This window comes from Aptenodytes forsteri, unplaced genomic scaffold (genome assembly GCF_000699145.1).
Source record: "Aptenodytes forsteri isolate BGI_AS27 unplaced genomic scaffold, ASM69914v1 Scaffold183, whole genome shotgun sequence".
Lineage (NCBI taxonomy): Eukaryota > Metazoa > Chordata > Aves > Sphenisciformes > Spheniscidae > Aptenodytes > Aptenodytes forsteri.
The window spans coordinates 3,576,434-3,591,193 of NW_008795918.1; the positions used below are offsets into that span (position 1 = coordinate 3,576,434).

The following is a 14,760-nucleotide window of genomic DNA, read 5'->3' on the forward strand; positions in this document are numbered from 1 at the left end:
CGTGAGTACTTTTCTCCGCCTCGCTGTCGCTCGTGTGCACCTAATGTTGCCTTCGCGTTGGCTGCAGAGTGGGGCAGGTCATCGCCGAAAGGCTAAAGCGCGGCTGAGGTGAGGAGGCGTGCGGGGGCAGCCGGCTTTTCCGCGGGGACGTCTCCCGGGGCTTGGCGGTGAGCGGAGGGGGACGCTGCCGGCCGCGCAGGTTGCCGCCGGCCCCGGCAGGGCGCTGGGTGCTTGCCACCCGTCGCTACCGAGGGACATGCGGGCCCTGCAGTGTCGCGTAGTGTCCTGGTGCTGCTCGTCCGTGGTCCTTCTCTGCTGAGGCTGAACGTCTTCCCAGCCCGGAGCAGGGACTTGACTTTTCTTGGAAACAGTTAAATGAAGTGACTTTTCGCCCAGTTAAAGATAGTTTAGTGGGAAGTTTTCTCTTTAATGGGAAGCTTGCAAATTTCTGAGAGATGCATACTTCTAATGTCTGTTACGCAGGGATTTTGGTGCAATGTGTAACAACACAGGTATTGCTTTTAATTTTGGAAATAGTTAATGTATTAGAACTTGTTCCTGTTTTCATAGCTAATTGGATTTGAAATTGGATCTCATTCTCCTGAGTAGATTATGTGCCTGTTTGTGAGTTCTGCCTGCTATGAATACATGTTTTTCTCTGTTCTTGATGATGCCAAGCTAAAAAGAAGGGATGTGGTTTCTTACCAGAGAAAGTTAATTCAACATAAGACAAAAGTTCTCCTTAATAATAACTCTTTAAGAATGTTATAAAATGAAAGCTTACAGAATAAATTTGGTAATAGTAAGCTCTTAATCAATTAGGTCAATTGTCTAATATAAATAAATCTTTTTGTGCTGAAGTACTGCAGTAACAAGATAACTTTAACTGTTACACTATATTTAGTGAGTACAGCTCTAAGGAGAGTCATGTGAAATTTCAGACATCTGAATCAGTCTCTTAAATGATAAGCTGTCATATAATTGCGGAAAAAGGAATGCGTGTGTGTTACAAACAGGGTGATTCAAAGACTTGTATGTTAGATTGTATTGTGACCCCTTGATAATTTTTTAAGAAGTTATTTCATGCTTATCAAACGCTACTTTGAAGATATTCTTAAACTATGTAGTATTTTTTTTCCTGCTAAAGCATGAATCATGATTTAAATCCAAAATAGTTCCAATATGAATATCCATGTTCCAAGAACTGGTAATCTGAACAATGTTTGATAGGTACTGGATTATGCTTGAATCATAACTAGTTCAAGTGCTCCCCCAGAAGTTTCTGATAGTATACTTCTGTCATTTGAAAACTGAAAGTGTATTTTTCTAAGTTTAACTGTATCTGAACTGTAATTTGCCTTGTGATTTTCTTTTCCCTTCACTAATAAAGGTAAATCTATGCTTTAACTCAAAATAAACCATCAATTAAGACTTCTGTTATCCTTCAGTAACCTTTTTCTGCTTTGCTTTTGCATTTCACCTGAAGAGATGCTTCAGGCCTATAAATGTGAATGCCAAAACCCAGTATTTTTACTGTTTGGGTTTTTTTTTTTTTTTAATAGTAGTAGAGATAATGTGGGGGGGTGTATTTTCATAATGTGCCGTTCTACTGGTTTATTAAGGTAATTTAATCAGGATTACTACATCATTTGGTTGTAAATGATCTGAACTTGCAAAGAGGATGCTGTCCATTCATGCTGCTTTCTGACAATCTAGCATTAAACTTAGATGAGCTATGAGTGAGTTTAATAAGAAATGTGCCTAGTAGAGATAATGTGGGTGGGTGTATTTTCATAATGTGCCGTTCTACTGGTTTATTAAGGTAATTTAATCAGGATTACTACATCATTTGGTTGTAAATGATCTGAACTTGCAAAGAGGATGCTGTCCATTCATGCTGCTTTCTGACAATCTAGCATTAAACTTAGATGAGCTATGAGTGAGTTTAATAAGAAATGTGAATCTTCCCACTGGAAAAAAAACTTTTTTTTTTTTTTTTTTTTTTTTTTTTTCATTAGAAGCACTTTGCACACAACTGTGCTTTCCATTTCCCCAGTACAGGTGGTTCTGGCAGACCAGCAAGCATATTTAGGGTTTGTAAATCTAGTTTTGCTGGAACGAGCCCAGAATCCAAAGAAGAGTTAAAGCTTATTTTCTGAAAGCTTAAAAAAAAAAAAAAAGTACATATAATTAATAGATAAGTAGTTATTAGCATTTTTACTAGAATGAAGTTTATCCCTAATATTTTATGGATATGCTCCAGGGGAAAAAAAAAACAACAACTTTATCTCAAATGTTAAAATTATTTAAAAAAAAAAAAGGTCTTTAATTTAATTTTCTTAGCATGTCTTGATTAGTATTCCTTTCAGGTTTTATTTTTACACCGATTAAATGTGTTGTTTTCAGGACACTACTGAACAAACTTAAGGCTATTCTAGTCTGATAGATCTAAACTCTAATATTTGTATACTTTCCTGCACTGTAATTATGGGATTTCCAAAACTGTTAATTATTTTGCTTTAACAGGTGACTGGTAGAGAGACCTGTTCCTGACTATGTCGAGGAGAAAGTTGGAGAATAAAAGCCTTTCTGGCTTGTTAGCCACATCTCTGCAAACACAAATCAAGACAGACAATTTCCACAATTTTTATATGCTTGAATCAAAAGAGCTAGGAAGGTAAGATTATTCTGTTTATTTTAGGAAGAGGAATTTCTGCTGCGAGGGAATTTTCTGTACAATGATAGACCTTTTCTGGCAAACTTTTATGGTAGTAGATGGGGAATGAAGTATGCCTCTCCCCTTCCCCACTCCCTTCTTTGCAGTATCCAACAGATTCTCTAGGGACCAGGAAAAGGTACAGTGAGACATAAGTTGCTAGCCTTTTCCATGTCAGAGAGATTTAGCCTGTTTTCATAGGTATGTAGATCTGGGATTATGTTCCTTTTCTTCCATTTCCCCTGTCTAGTCACACATCACATTCCAGGTACATAAACTAAAGAAGAGATGACATAGGGTAATGCTGCAACACAAAGAATGGGGATTTTGAGTTGGTTGTTCCGGTTGTTTGGTTGAGTTTTTTGAAGTCCAGAAAACAAAGACCTTTTTCTCTCCCCCTCCCACCCTCAAGCAGTTAGTCTAAGTTTTTAACAACCTGCTGTTTCAGAGTAGTTTTGCAGCCTGCTTCCCTTGCTCATGTTTGCAACAGTAACATAGGAAATAAAAGAAGAAAAAAAAACAAACCTTGGTATTTATGATACTGTTTCAGATATCTGAGTTAATGCTTGTTTGAAATCATTGGGTTAATTCATACCCTGAATATTTTCACGGAATTGGGTGTAAAGCCATGCAAACCTGCTGCCATGGTCATGTTTCCAAGCTCCTTGAACAGAAGTGGCATGGGTCAGTTTTACAGTTATTGTGCCTTGCTGTGCTACATAGTGATCCTTTGCACCTGTAAATTGTTTTGTCAGCAAAGATGCTCTTCTACATGTGATTTTGTAAGCTCTTTAGCCTTCACTGTTCTTTTTTTTTTTTTTTCCCCTAGCATGTGCTTTATCTGGTACACTTTTATAAAAAGTGCACCTTGCAGCCCATAACTTTCCTCTTTTCTTACTTCTTTGTCAGCTCTAGTTTTGAATTCTAGGCTCTACAGAAGCAGTTTTATATGCACCATCCTCTAGAATGCCACTATTCTTAAAATGCTGGATTTTCAGATTATACATAGCTGTGAAATGATGTCCAAAGCAAACAGAAGTATAGATTTTGTGTGGATTCCAAAACAGAGTCTTTAATACTTTCTGTACATGCAAAACCAGGCATAACAAAATAAGTGCCAAAATGCAAAGAAACAGAAGCAGAGTAATGTTTTCCAAACATATTTTTGAGTTTTCCTGGCCTAATAGTGTGTGTATGCATTGTTTTTAATGTTTTAAGTGTTTAGAACACTTTAAGTGATGTAAAATCCACCTTTCTTTGTAGCTTCTCTAAAAGATTTAATATGCTTTTCTTTTCACTTGCAATTTTCTTCTTCCTCTTCAGGTTACTTAGTAAATGGTTCTTTTGTTCTTCTCTGCTTAAGCTTCCCAAGTCCCATTTCTTCCTCCCACACCCTTATCTTTTAGGTCCTTTGGTATTTAAGACACTGACTCACGAAGCAGGCAGGTTCTGTTTAGTGGGTTAAGTAGTTTTGTCCCCAGTGTGTGGATGGCTTGGCTTCTTTTGAAGTAGTTGAATTTCTGTGGTTTATAACTTGGGATATGAAAACAACTTGAAATTGGTTTTTATCTCGTGAAACTGAGCTGTAAAGCGTGATTGATGGTTAAGCAGTTGCTTTGCAGGCAACAAGGAGTGGGAACCACTTTGCTTGCTTCAGTGCAACACTTCAGATCTGACTTTTTTTGCATTTCTGGGGAAATTCCACTGCTCGAAAACAATTTTGTGTCTTAATAATTTTGTCTTAATAACTGGCACACTACAAATACAGTATAAACAAGTGGAAATTTTTACATCATCTCTCTGGAGATACTGCTGACCCTCAAAGCCTGTTATACCCGCAGAGACTAGGAGGAAGATGTGCAAAAACCACCAGGGAAGATCTTGCTGTTCTCATTAAACTCAAACAGTTCCCCCTTTTTAATTTTAGAGAAACTTTTGTGGTTGACAGGGTGATGTGATGTTAAAACGAGAATGTAAGCTGTGGGGGAGTATCTTAAACTTTGGTGTATTACGAAATTCAGCTCAATAACTTCAAATGCTCTGCAATAATAAGCTGGTTTAACAATTGGGAAATGACTTGGTCATTTCAGACTTACAAATAGTTGCTAAAATGAAGAGTGTGCATCTTTCAGACTGTAAATAACTTTCACCTCTTAAATTAATTTTTCTCTTGAGTTTTGCACTCTTACCTTTCTAAATTTAGTGCTTTAAGAAAAGGACAAAAAAAATCCTACAACTAATTGATGTTGAAATAAATGATGACAAGCTATTTTGTTGAATTTATTTCTAAATAAGCGATAACAGTATGATTAAAGGTCATCTTTACATGTTTAATAATTTAGTCAGATTTGTACAAACTGTATTTAATATGGTTATTTGCAAATGGAAATCTGAATTTTTTTATGAGATGCTCAGACCTTTTTGATTAAATACTGAAGTCTAGATTTTTTTCAAAAAAGAGATGTTCCTTTTAGGCATTGGGCTTTTTGCATCAGAAGACAGGCAAAGCCTGCAGGGCAACATAGTCTTTTCTACTAAAGAAGCTAATTTAGTTGAAAAAGCGCAGGTCAGATATCTCGTACTGAGCTTCTTCATCAAGTTTGTTCTTAGTATGCTGTGGTAACAAAAAGCATGTGTGGAAAGGCGTTTTTTCAGACATAAGTGTAGATATTGTTCTTTGTACACAGTTCTATAACTGTTTTTAGAACTTTACACAATCTGTCTTAGCCCTTCAAGTTGTTTGTTTTAAATAATGTTTCTTGTATTATTTGAAAACACTTTGCAAGTATGCAACTAGGCATTTCTGGGAATGCAAAACTTGTGATTATAAAACTTTGTTTTTTCAGGAGTTTATAACTTGGCTTAAAAATGCATTTTTTTTTTCCCTCTAATTTTTTAAAAGGTCAGCTTGGTGTTTTAACTACGGTATGTGGTTTTCTTTTAAAAACATTTCTTTGCCAAAATAGATTTCTGTTTCCATACCTAAACAGTTGGCTAGGAAATAAATCAGCACACTTTGTCTAAATGTAATTGAGAAAGAGAATGCTAAGTAGTGGGTGTCTTTCTGTTAAGATGTTTTTAAACATTTTGCATATACCTGTTTTTTCTTTTTTAGCAGTACTACATGATTTGTGGAGGGGAATTCTCTTTATGACTCTAAAATTTTCTGCACTGAAGATCTTCCTCCCTACCCCAGCATACAAATATGCTTTATTTTTTGTATTCGTTCTCTACATTTCAGAGTTTTGCTTTGTTTATTACTGTATCCTGTAGGTGCTATAATGTGGTTGAGGTTTTTTTTTAATGTAATATTGCCAACCTGAACAAAGCCCTGAGCAGCCTGGTAGGATCTCGTAGCTGGCCGTGCTTTAAGCAGGAGGTTTTGCTGGAGACCTCCAGAAGCCCCTTCCAACCTGAGTTATTCTACGATCCTGTGATCCTACAGTGAGAACATCCATATAATCTGATACTCTTAATGCTTAGCTAGTCTGTGTAAAGGGAGTTGTATTGGGTCTCGCCAAAGCTTCATGTAGCTTAGTATCCTCTCTCCTACAGTGGCTGAAAGTGAATGTTCAGGGAATAGCGTAAGAACAGGCCAAACATGGCATTCCCCGTATAATTTATTTATTTTTTTAGTTTCCAATTATTTGCCATGCCTTTTTATTTCTAATGGCAATTTATATACTTTTTATGTCTTAGGTCTTAATGTTTTCCCTTTTATTTTTTAGAGGAAGATGTGCTGTAGTTAGAAAATGTATAGCTAAATCCACAGGCCAAGAGTACGCGGCTAAATTTTTAAAGAAAAGAAGAAGAGGTCAAGACTGCAAAGCAGAGATTCTTCATGAAATTGCCGTGCTTGAATTAATGAAATCTAATCCTCGCATAGTTAATCTCCATGAAGTCTATGAAACAGCAAATGAAATCATCTTAGTGTTGGAATAGTAAGTATGCCTTCATCGCGTTCCACATTTGTAGTTACAAATCTGTTAATATACTCATTTTTTGCATGAGTTGCCTGAACACCCAGAAGAATTATGACAGTACACTATGTACATTATGCTAGTATATCATTATGATATACTTTATAAGCTCTTAGGGACTGTTTTGGTATGATTTATTTTCATGTAAATGCAAGACCTGAATCACTTGCTGTTAATTTGAATCTTTGGTTTTGTACGTGTTTTGTTATATCCGCAGCTAATGAGTTATGTCAAACAATATGGAATAAGGCATAAATCAAGATACACTGAAACCTGTAGTAGTTCTGTACCCAAAATTTTTTGAAAATGGACTGAAATACATATTTTTTTTTTTACAAAAAGCTATCAAATAATAAAAAGAGATTCTTCTTTCTTCTCACTGCATAACTCAGGTTTGTAGACAATTTCACTCAATTGAACAGATTATTTCTTCTGCTAGTTGGATTTTTGTAAAAAAAAGCTCTGATCAATTTTCAGGTCAGGCTAATCTAATATAAAACCTGAATACAAATTCTAGGGTGTAATTTTTTTTTTTCCTTTAAAGAATCTTTCATGCAAGCTGGCTGGAGAGAATGTCCTTGAATCCCATAGAAAGTGCGTAGTGCTTTGATGCATCTTAAATAATAAAAAAAAAAAAAAAGTAGCCACTGATACCAAGTACACAGATTTCAGAGAAGCTGAGCATGTCCGTGTTCTATGAACTTCAGTCACTGCTTGACACTTTTTGGTGACTGAAAACTTGCAATTCATTTGCGGGTTCTGAGCTAGAAATTTAGTGTTTTTGTTGTTTTAAAGCTGTTTGGCTTTTGGAGCTGTTTCCTCCAAAATTCCCATATCTTTTTAGATGCCCTTGTGGCTTCTCATAAGCTCTGAAAACGAGTCTGATTTGGGAATCTAATTTGGATTATCTGTCATATTTGCTATATGTGTAAATGTTTGGAATGTAAGGAACAAAAATGCAGTTTGTGAAATTAATTCAGAAAGTCTCTCTCTAGGTAGGATTTAAGTTTCATGTACAAAGTATTTGAAGAGCTGTTAATGGTGGTCTGCACACACCATGATAAAGTCCTTCAATTTTCCAAAGAATGTAGCTATGTATGTATAAAAAATGCCTTTTTTTTTTTTCCTGGAACTACATGATACCTAACATATTATTTGTTCTTCTGAGAAGACTAAAATAATAAATAATGTAGAAGTAAAGACAAAGTCCAGATGACAAGTTTTGAACTTCTTATCAAGAACAACTTCCTTATGCTACATTGGTGTTAACGGTGTACTTTGTAGTAGTGTTCAGAAGTCTTGCAGTAAGTGTTCCTAGTTCTATTGGGATAAGTAGAGGGCTGATTACGCTTCCAAATTATGTCCTTCTGTAGCAGAATACACAGATTTTTTTTTTGTTTGTTTCTCATTATCAGAACTCTGAAGCAGTACTTTAAAAGAATTGCAAGAAATGAGTCTTTTACTCATAAAATAGTTATAAGCATTTCCCATTTAGCTGTATTTTCCCTCCTACATGTGGTCCTTGCTGCTGTCGGATTGTATTGGTGGGGTTCTTTGGAAGATGTAGTAGTAGGAACCAGTTTGTGTAAGCACACATTTTTCTAAATAAAGGAGAGAAATGGATGCTCACTGTCTATGAGGACTTCCAAATACTTTTCAGCGGAGCTGTTTAGCTCTTTACTCATCTGGTTGTCCACCCATCCAGACCATAATGTAGTAACTTGGATACAAGAATACTATGGGAGATAGTGTTGAAAATCTTGCTAAAGTTGAAGTAAATGACATCCGCTGCTCTTCCCCTCGTCTACATTTTGTCATAAAGGCAACTAGGGGAGGCATTACTGATACCCCACATAGCTGCAGCAGGTTAGTGACTGTGTTTATCTATGTTGTCCATTATCTAAGGTTTTTTTATAGACTCTACCATTTTGCTAATGATGAAATTCAGGTTTACTGTTCTGTAGTTTTGAGGTAGCCCTTTATCCTTAGGAGAGAGAAACTTCAGGCAGGCAGAGCAGGCTGAATAATGATTTCAAACCCAGCATGAAAGGAAACAGCTGACACTGTGGCAAAGTGTAGAAATATAACTAATAAACCACATGGAACACTGTTATTTCCATGCTTCCTTTATGCTGTACTAATAGTAGGGTTTTCTATAAGTAAACAACAGCTTTTTTCTGAGGAAAACATACTTGAGGTGCTGTGTGAAAACATGGAGCTTGTCAATCTCATCTTTGTTGTTAGTGTGGAAATGGTAGATTTCAAAGTGACAGAGCTGAGTCCTTGTATTTCTGAATATTCTGTGTCTACTAGAGTTCTGGAAGATACTGCTCATTAACTGACTAGGCAACTGTATATTTAAGCAGCAGCAGCGTGCTAGATTTTCTTCCTGGTACCTCTCTGATAAAAATACCTGATTTTCAGTCTTCCATCAGAATGGCAGGACCTAGGGTGGCAAGTATGCAGTTTCCTCCCACTCCAGAAATAGTCTTCAGCAACTCTAGCAGTTTATTGCATTGGAGTTCCTACATTTACACCACAGCCACATCATGTAAAAAATGATGATTTTTACTCCCGAATTCAGAGAATAGGAATATTGCTGGGCTTTCTTGCTTTGAATTATTTATGGAACTGGTCTAATGGAAAACAATTTAAATTTGACTTGAAGAGAAGAGCTGCTTCTGTTGGGGAATGATGACAGAATTCATCTTCCTGAAGGCATCTTCACACTCGCTTACAGGAAAGCATGCTTGAGGGTACCAAAGCATTATGAGGTTTTCAGCCACAAAGTACTGTTTTGCTGTCTCAGCTGCTGTTGCCAGCTATGGGGAAAGAAAAAGCATCATCAGATTTTTTTTTTTCCTTTTCTAAGCACTTATATGATGTGTCTTGGCACAAGTGTGTGTGTGTAAAAAAAAAAAAAAAAAAAATCTAGCCTGAGAATATGAATATGATAAATGAATATATACTATATAAATAGGCACTAAATATAAAATTTTTCCTCACTTAGGTTTGAAAATTCAGACTTAATATGTAAGTGTTCTTGAATGTGTTTCAGTGCTGCTGGAGGAGAAATATTTGACTTGTGTGTCCCAGATCTGGATGACAGAATTGGTGAAAGGGATATTATAAGACTTATAAGACAAATACTTGAAGGACTTTGCTGCTTGCATGAAAACAATATTGTTCATCTTGATTTAAAGGTGAGGCTGCAGCAGACTTTTTAATTTAGTACTTTATGTTCAATTTAATATTATGATAGTCATTTGTTAAATACATAACAAAGATGAGGAGAAAAAGCAGTGTATTAGATTAAATAATTTTTAAAAATAAAGTTTAGCAATAAGTATTGCATAATAGAAACTGAAATGTCATTTCGTACATTGGGGTTTTTTGCAGCTTGTATTTTATTAATTGAGAATTAAATCTTTTGTATTCTAGCCTCAAAATATTTTGCTGAGCAGCATCAATCCTCTTGGTGATGTAAAAATTGTAGATTTTGGTATGTCTCGGAAACTTGAGAATTCTAGTGAACTGCGGCAGATCATGGGAACAACAGAGTATCTAGGTATGGAAGAGTTGCTTCACAATTTCTGATGTGTGGTTTTGAGAAAACACAGTTCATGTAATGTGCTTATCAACTTGTCCATCATTACTGGAGAAAACAACAGGAAGAGGCAACATGTTTTGAGGTGTTCTTTTTTTAGAGTAGTCAGCAAATATTTGCACCAAAAAAATCCCAAATTATATCAATAAGTGCACCTCTAATTTCATACCATAGCATTTGCTGTGATGCAGACTGTTAAATCAACAAGAAATTTTGGCTGTTAAATTCTTTTGATTAGAGTTGAAATACAACATTAAAGAAATGTTCTTTGAATTAGGAATGCTGTTTACTACGATGATTTAATAAGATTAAAATATTCCTCAGAAAGGGAATGATTGCCATTAGCACTTGGCCCTCTCTGAGGGGGCAGGTTTCCTTAAGGATCCGACGACTCAATTTTAAGAGCACTTCAATCTGTAGTGAATAACTTGCTATCTAGTGTATGCTAACAGCCACTGATCCTAAAATTGGCTTGGTCATCTGGCTTTGCAGTGTTAACATGCCAAAGGCTTTATGCATTCCCCTTAAAAAGCTATATACTTAAAAACCTCTTAGAAGAATCTTTTATGTGAATGCATCTGATCAGAAAATATCTTGGGACTTGGATAGAATAGACTTCAGGCCATATAGTGCCATTTTAGTGTGAACCAGTTAAGCATAGGTGTGTCTTAATCAGGTGGAAATAGCTTTTTTCCACCCTTGTGGCTTGAAAATAATAAACTTGATTATTAAAACTGCATGTTTAGTCTCATAATAATGGTTGACAAAAAACTGCCAGAAATTTAGTGTATGATTCAAGGCCACTTGAATAATCTATCTATTAAAGTGTTTTTCTTCTCCCCATCTCTTTCTCTAGCTCCAGAAATCTTAAACTATGATCCTATTACCACAGCTACAGATATGTGGTAGGTTCTATATGTTAATTCATTTCATTGAGGTAGGCGTGACCACTTAACAATCTAGGGGCCAAATCCAGGCTCTGATGCAGTTTTATCTGGCTTCCAAGAATACCCTTCTGTTGGTGTGCTGACCAAAGGAGGGAGAGTTGGGAGGGGAAGGAGCCCTCAGGATATAATTTGGGGCTTACAGCAATTACTGTATATGGCTCTGTTGCACACCTAGTAGGGAATGCAGGTGGCTTCTGAGCATGCAGAGTATAGGTATTTGTTCTAAGGGAACAATAACAATGATTGGATAGCATACTTTAGGTATTAGTTACTCTTGGATGACATGCTTCAGGTATTAACTACTCTTGGATACTCCTCCCTCCTTACTTTTGTATCATTAAATAATTTTATTACACAAATGATAAGTATTTTAACTTTCTACTTCTTATCTTTAGAGCAGTATCTGCAGAATGAGTCATAAAAAAAATGAGACAAGTACCTTAAACTAATCCAAAACTTTATTAAGTATACCTTTGTACCCTATTAATTTCATGAGCTGTGTTAGTGTAAAGGCTAGCTTTGGGATGTTTCTTTAAAAACATAAAATATTCATATGCTCTTCTTAAGGATCTAAATAATTAAAATTCAGTTTTTAAAGTTGCTATGATCTAATTACTCCTTTGAAATTGTCAACTTGTAATAGTGATTAAATCTGTTTGTAAATGTGTTTTAACCACTTATTATTTGCTTGCTTTTGTGGGAAGACATAAAACCAAACTATTGGCGCTCTACTCAGAATGACAAACAGAGCATCTGCATGTTTCCACACTAATAAGTACTAAGGTTTGATCTATCAGATCACAAAACCATTTTTATTACGCATCAAGAAACCATCTAAGACTTATAATAAATCACATGATGTGTGGTGTTCACGTTCTTAGGGAAAAACATCTCAGCAAGAGGATATTGTAACACATGTCAATTGTACAGAAAGGTTGACTAAATCTGTCTTTGATACTTCATCCAGAATTGTAGTGAAAGATGGTTTTTATTTACATGCAAATTAGAAAGTCTGTCTTTTTGCAGTTCTATCATCCAGAATTGCCATATGTCCAAGAATGGGCTGTGTAAAAGTGATATATTTCCTTTTCCTAACAATCTCAGTGGGAAGAAAAGGGTATGTTGAAAGTAAGCAATTTTCAAAACCCCCTTCATTGAGATATATACATAGCTTTCCTTGTGTATGCATGTGCATACATGCTTGAATCGCATAAAAGTGAGATGTCGCATGATGTTTCTAATTCTTTGAGTGTGGCATACATCAGGAGGTTTGATCTGCAGCACTATAAATATGGGGGATATATTGTTTGGGTATCCTAGTAGGATTATACATTGTGTTCTTATCTCAGGAACATAGGTGTAATTTCATACATGCTGCTGACACAAGAATCTCCATTTGTGGGAGCCGATAATCAAGAAACTTACCTTAATATATCTCAAGTTAACGTGGATTATTCAGAAGAAACATTTTCATCAGTTTCACAGCCTGCCAAAGACTTCATTCAAAAACTTCTCATAAAAAATCCAGAGTAAGTAACAAACTCCTCCAGGCAAGAATCTTACCTTTTATGTTTGTGGAGCACCTAGAAAAAGTGAATGTTAATTTGGGAGCTTAATAGCACTGATATGATCAGTCAGACATTTCACAATGCATTGGTATTATCAGCTGGATATTTAAAAGTGCAGATTTATGCTTTTCCATAATGTATGAAAAGGGTCTTTGGTTCACTGTCTGGCTATTATTGTAGTCAGGCTTGTGCTTTGAGTTTTGTATTTTGAGTTTCTTTATATTTTCATTCAGAGCAAAGATTATTAACAAATGGATGAAATATATTCTAAAAGGTCACACTCTCGTCTATAATTTAACCTTTTATTGCACAATTTGGAGAGACAAAATGCAATCTTTTGATGCAGTGCTTTCTTGTTTCCTGACTTATCTTTAAATTATCTTTCTACTTTAATTTTACATAAAAACTTGGGCATCTTGTGACTGAGTATATTATTCAGAAATATATAGTGCTTTGCCATGTTTAGTCTTTTAAAAAAATGTTCTCAATCAAAAGTACAAACTTCCTTTTGTTTGTAAGGCACATTTCCATAACTTTGCATTCTTTGGGAGTTCAGACTCTAATCAAGGCCTTTCAAAGTAGCTGAACTTTGAGAAGATAATTTTTGAGAGTGGGAGAATTATAGACGTAAACTGTGTCCGTGCTTGCTGTATAGTGTTAAATCTGGATATTTTTTAACTGTTGCACCAGCAAATGCAGGGGGAAAAAAAAAAGAAAAACACCCTAAAAGGTATGTAAGGGGGAATAATATTTAGTAAAGTCAGTTAGTCATGTTCTACTAGGCATGGTCAGGTATTATCAATTATAGTGCTACACATTGTCACTTGTGGTGAGACAGTAGTCTCTGTCTTCTTCAGAGAGCCTGCAGCAAGCAGGAGTGACCCTGTTGTTTGGTTGCAAAAGAGAATCTTTGATAGGAGGGGATGATGGGAGATCATATCCATGGAGTGCCTACTTCAATGAAATAAGGACTCCATATAAACTCATGTCTGGACAGGATCAAGGATGACCAGTCCTTTCTATTTTGGCATCTTACATAGAGGGTTTGTCAATATCTGGAATAACTCACAAAACCCATAGTATCATGAGGGAAGCAATTATGAAGAGCCTGCTTTGATAAATGTTAGTGTGGACCTGCAAGATGTTTGACATTCTGTCACAGTTACTACTCGCTTTCTTGCTTCTGGGCATCTCGGAGTCTTCATTATATTCTCAATAACCTTTTTTTTTCCCCCCATTCCAATTCTTGATGACTATATATTCTTGAATCTTAAGAGGAAAAATCTGTCTTCAGATAGTCAACTCTGTAAAGTTACAGTTCTCTGACCAAAAATATTCACATGTTCTGGTAGAGTTAAGGACAAGTAGTGGGCTCTATTGCATTTCCAGCAAGTTCTGTGGAACTTAACAATGCAGAACATGATGAAAACTGTAGTAGCACTATACTAGGTTATCCAAAGGAACAATTTTGTAAGTCTGTATTTTATTTGGTAGTAACTACATTTTGGAAGGGTTTACACCAGTTTTATGATGAATTGCAAGAGTAAAACACTGCAAAATGTCAGATAGAGTTGACGGCATCATGTTATTTGGCCATCCTTGAAAACCTAATGACTGAATATTCATTAGCCTCCCTATTTACAGTTGTCTGTATAAAACATAGGACTTCAAAAGTATAAGCATGTGCGCACACACACACATATATATATGCGCACAGTGTTGAAAACGTTCCAAAGGAATCATAGAATCATTTAGGTGGGAAAAGACCTCTAAGATCATCGAGTCCAACCATCAACCCAGCACCACCATGCCCACTAAACCATGTCCCTAAGCGCCTCATCTACATGTCTTTTAAATACGTCCAGGGATGGGGACTCCACCACTTCCCTGGGCAGCCTGTTCCAATGTTTAACCACTCTTTCAGTAAAGACATTTTTCCTCA

The 14,760-nt window shown here is 35.9% G+C and overlaps 1 protein-coding gene across 1 annotated transcript in view; it reads left to right on the forward strand.

Annotated features, from left to right (window-relative positions):
- Positions 1 to 2,524: 2,524 nt before the first annotated feature.
- STK17B (serine/threonine kinase 17b) overlaps positions 2,525 to 14,760 on the forward strand; it is a 15,676-nt gene continuing 3,440 nt past the window's right edge. Inside the window, exons 1-6 of the mRNA XM_009284695.1 lie at positions 2,525 to 2,677; positions 6,445 to 6,657; positions 9,755 to 9,899; positions 10,138 to 10,264; positions 11,160 to 11,208; positions 12,600 to 12,779. Of these exons, the coding sequence (XP_009282970.1) occupies positions 2,556 to 2,677; positions 6,445 to 6,657; positions 9,755 to 9,899; positions 10,138 to 10,264; positions 11,160 to 11,208; positions 12,600 to 12,779 (836 nt within the window). The 5' untranslated portion in view covers positions 2,525 to 2,555. The remainder of the gene's footprint in view (positions 2,678 to 6,444; positions 6,658 to 9,754; positions 9,900 to 10,137; positions 10,265 to 11,159; positions 11,209 to 12,599; positions 12,780 to 14,760) is intronic.